The sequence below is a fragment of the Pinus tabuliformis genome, chromosome Q (assembly GCF_031772625.1).
Source record: "Pinus tabuliformis cultivar Carrire ecotype Pingquan chromosome Q, CPIR1, whole genome shotgun sequence".
In the NCBI taxonomy this organism is placed as follows: domain Eukaryota; kingdom Viridiplantae; phylum Streptophyta; class Pinopsida; order Pinales; family Pinaceae; genus Pinus; species Pinus tabuliformis.
Window position 1 is genome coordinate 202,078,800 of NC_142296.1, and position 3,491 is coordinate 202,082,290.

The 3,491-nt window shown below is 39.5% G+C and overlaps 1 protein-coding gene across 1 annotated transcript; it reads right to left on the minus strand.

The window, feature by feature from the left end:
- Positions 1-2,614: 2,614 nt before the first annotated feature.
- Positions 2,615-3,280, minus strand: LOC149218895 (pentatricopeptide repeat-containing protein At2g33680-like). Its single transcript, XM_089386655.1, has one exon. It carries the CDS (start codon positions 3,278-3,280, stop codon positions 2,615-2,617), a length of 666 nt encoding a protein of 221 aa, XP_089242781.1.
- Between the last annotated feature and the right edge of the window lie 211 nt (positions 3,281-3,491).

The following is a 3,491-nucleotide window of genomic DNA, read 5'->3' on the forward strand; positions in this document are numbered from 1 at the left end:
TCTCTATTGCAACGTATGCAATGAAGATCAGACTTTTCTTCTTGGAATTGTCTGCCCCCCCTGCCTCTAAAATTCCTTCTTCCTCTTCCTCTCCGGCCACCTCTTTCTCTTGAAGAATCTTGTGCGTGATTCTCCTCGTTATGTGCAAGACACAGCTTCTTCAAAAAACTAAGGATTTGTCTCTTCCCAAAATCCTTCTCTCTCTCAGGAAACTTCTTCTCAAGGGAGTCAAACCACTTGCTTGCAATGTCTCAAGATAATTTGAATAAGTGGGATATAGTGCCTTGACATAAGCTATGAGAGGAGTGTTTATTTGAACACCAGTGATTTTGATATCATGCATAAGAGATCTTACTTCTGAAGCTAAAGCAAGAGGGTCATCAGTTTTCAGTTCAAGACTGGACAATTTAATCACCAATTGGGCAACTTCAAGTTCAAAATATGAGTCATAGAGTTCCTTCAACTTCTGTAAGGCTTCAAAAGCATTTGAAAATGGTGAAATATGGTGACTCACCTCTTCATTTACATATGTTGCAATCAAGTCATAGGTTTTGTTGTTCTTGTTTTCCCAAATGGAAATCTCTTTATCTAAGGTGGGCTTTGCAGGTTCATTATCTCTTTCTCCTACACAAACTCCTTTCCACAACTCATTGAAAATGAGAGTGTGTTTTATCCTCCTTGACCATTCAAGATAGTTCTCTTTTTCTGAGAGAAATAATCCAATAATAGACATTAATAAATGCATTTTAAATGTGCATTGTGTAAAAAAATGTACTCTGTTGCCAATATACTGTAAGAAATTGCACTTCTTGTGGTAATATGTGTAAAAAATGCACTCTGATATATTAAAACAAATGTATATTTAGGGGAGGGTATATTTAGGAGAGGGAGTATGTGGGGGGAGGTATTAACTGGCGGGGATATATGATATATGGACAGCGACCAACCACGTGTTTGGCGGGTCAATGTAGGAGGAGAAATCGTATATGATATATGACAGCGTAATATTATTTTGGAGCGGTTATAAAAACAATGATTTTGGATGGAAGGTATGTGTTATATATGGTATAGCGAAGTGGTATGCAGTGGCACCACAGTGATATCCCATGGTGGTATGTAGTGGTAATAAAAACCTAAGTGTGGTATGCAGTGGTGTTAAAAACCATTCAACAATCAACGTATGGACCGGGCTTCAAACAATGGAGGTATGACGGTGGGAGGAGGCAATTGGTGGAATTAAACGTAAACCAACCACCATTGTATGGAAAAAAACAGTGTGGGGGATATGAGAAACTAGGAATCACATTATACCAAAGAAGTATTGGAGAATGTGTGGTTTTGATGTGCAGTAGGGAGAGATGGCGTATGGTGGTTGGCAAGCGTTATTTGGGAGGAGGCCTGCAATACGTATGATTGTGGGTGCAACGCAACCACAGTAAAACAAAAATCAAGGAGTATGTATTAACTAGCAATTGTCCCAAAAGGTACAAAGAGAGGCCGATAGGATTATTAAATTGGAATTGTAGAATTTTTCTAGAAGAGTTAATTGGTTTGTGGAAAACCTTGTTTTCTTGGACTAGATCATTGTGCAATTACTTTTATTTAAATGTTTTGTTTATATCTATATTACAAGGAACACATTGAATGTCTTATTTCATTTTAGAGTAAGTTAATTACCCAAAATCAAGAAACCTCTATAGATGGCCAAGCATATACGAAGCTTGCTAGTGACCAAGGCAATAACCACCATGACTATCCCCTACCAATATATTTCATTGAAAACCATAATTGTATATTGCATTTAGAAAGTCAAAACATAATATTAGAAAACATGTTGATATATTGCTATTAAAAAGTTAATTCCATTAGAAACCATGATATTATTATTATATTTTATAAAGAATAATATACATATATAGAATGATACTACATCTTGAAGGAGTGCAATTCACCAAACCCCACCATCTTGAGGGAGTGCAATTCCCATGCCCATCATGTTTCTCTTCACACCTTCATACACTACCTTCAACAGGGCGTGAAATTTTGCACAACTCAGCCCCCACGCCCACCCGACACCTTGCTTCTCTTGTGCAAAAATAAAATAACTCAAGGTCAATTAAGGTCTTGAAAATTCTGAGTGAGCTACCTTTATTCAGGCGAGTAAGGCCCTCTCTTTGACTGAGCAGAGCTCACAACCAGGACCTTACCTGAGCTCAGGTAAGATGTGAAGGTCCGGAACCTTCCTCGACCAGAAGGAAGGAATCACAAAATTGAAGGGAAAAAAACCTGCCGACGATATGTTGCGAGAATCCATGCAAATTATGAGAATAGTTTGATGTTCATTGAAATTTATTTACATCACAAAGGGTATTAGGCAAACTTTGAATATATAGTTTAATTATTATATATATAAAAGACCTGAACATAATTTCAGGAAATAGCATACAGAATCCATCCCTAGACAATAAACTACAGAAACTTTAAACAGCATAGTACCACGAAATTAACTTATTGCTTGCACCTGCATATGAGCTTCTACGCACACGCAAAAACACCTATTTGGATTCCTCTGCATTCGCCTTAATGTGATCGGCTGCTGTGGGCAAATCCTCGTCTAGAAATATATCCCAATGCCCATCCCATCTGATGAAAAACTCAGTATCCGTGAAATACTGCACCCTGTGCACATCAGGCGCAGGAGTATAGAGATAATCCCCGGGGCCCAAATCGAAGCACTGATTCTTAGTGAAACATTCTTGTGTTCCTCCACATGTATCTGCCGGAAACATTCCAATGCTTCGCCATGAAACCCATTATGCACAAGTCCAACAATCATAGTTGTCCATGTGACCACATCTCGATGGCGCATTTCCTCAAACACTTGGTTTGCATCCTCCACAGAACGACACCTGCAATACATATCCACAAGCGCACCTCCCACAAAGACATCAAGCTCATAACCGGTCTTGATAACCTGCCCATGAATCTCCATCCCCTGTTGCAGGTCCATTAAGCTTCTGCATGCCTTCAGCATGATTGAGAATGTAAAATTATCGAGCTCCGTGCCAGATAACTTCATCTGATTATAAATCTCCATAGCCTTGGTTTCACAGAACCCATTCTTAACATAAGCTCTGAGCAAAGCATTCCACATAAACATAGTCCGCTCAGAGGCTTCATCGAATGCCGCCCGCGCATCGACAATGCTTCCACAGGCAGAATAAAGATAAACAAGCTTGGCAGCCAAGTAGGGATTCTGATGAGCCCCTGTGATTCTCATCCTGCTTGCCTTCTTTCAATAATTTCTAGACAGTGCAGCAATCCAGGAGTATATGGTAGATTTGGGTATCCACAGGGATTTCTCTATTGAAGTCCATCGAGTGCAGAATGCGAAGAGCTTCATCAACCAGCCCTTCTCTGCACAAAAGAAGAGTGCTTGCCAAAATCCAGGGAAGAAGAACAGCAACAACAACTAGTAGGGAAAAAGCAGT

Bases quoted from the DNA above. Each gene is read 5' to 3' on its own strand.
- LOC149218895 (XM_089386655.1), bottom strand. From the start codon at position 3,280: ATGAGAATCACAGGGGCTCATCAGAATCCCTACTTGGCTGCCAAGCTT.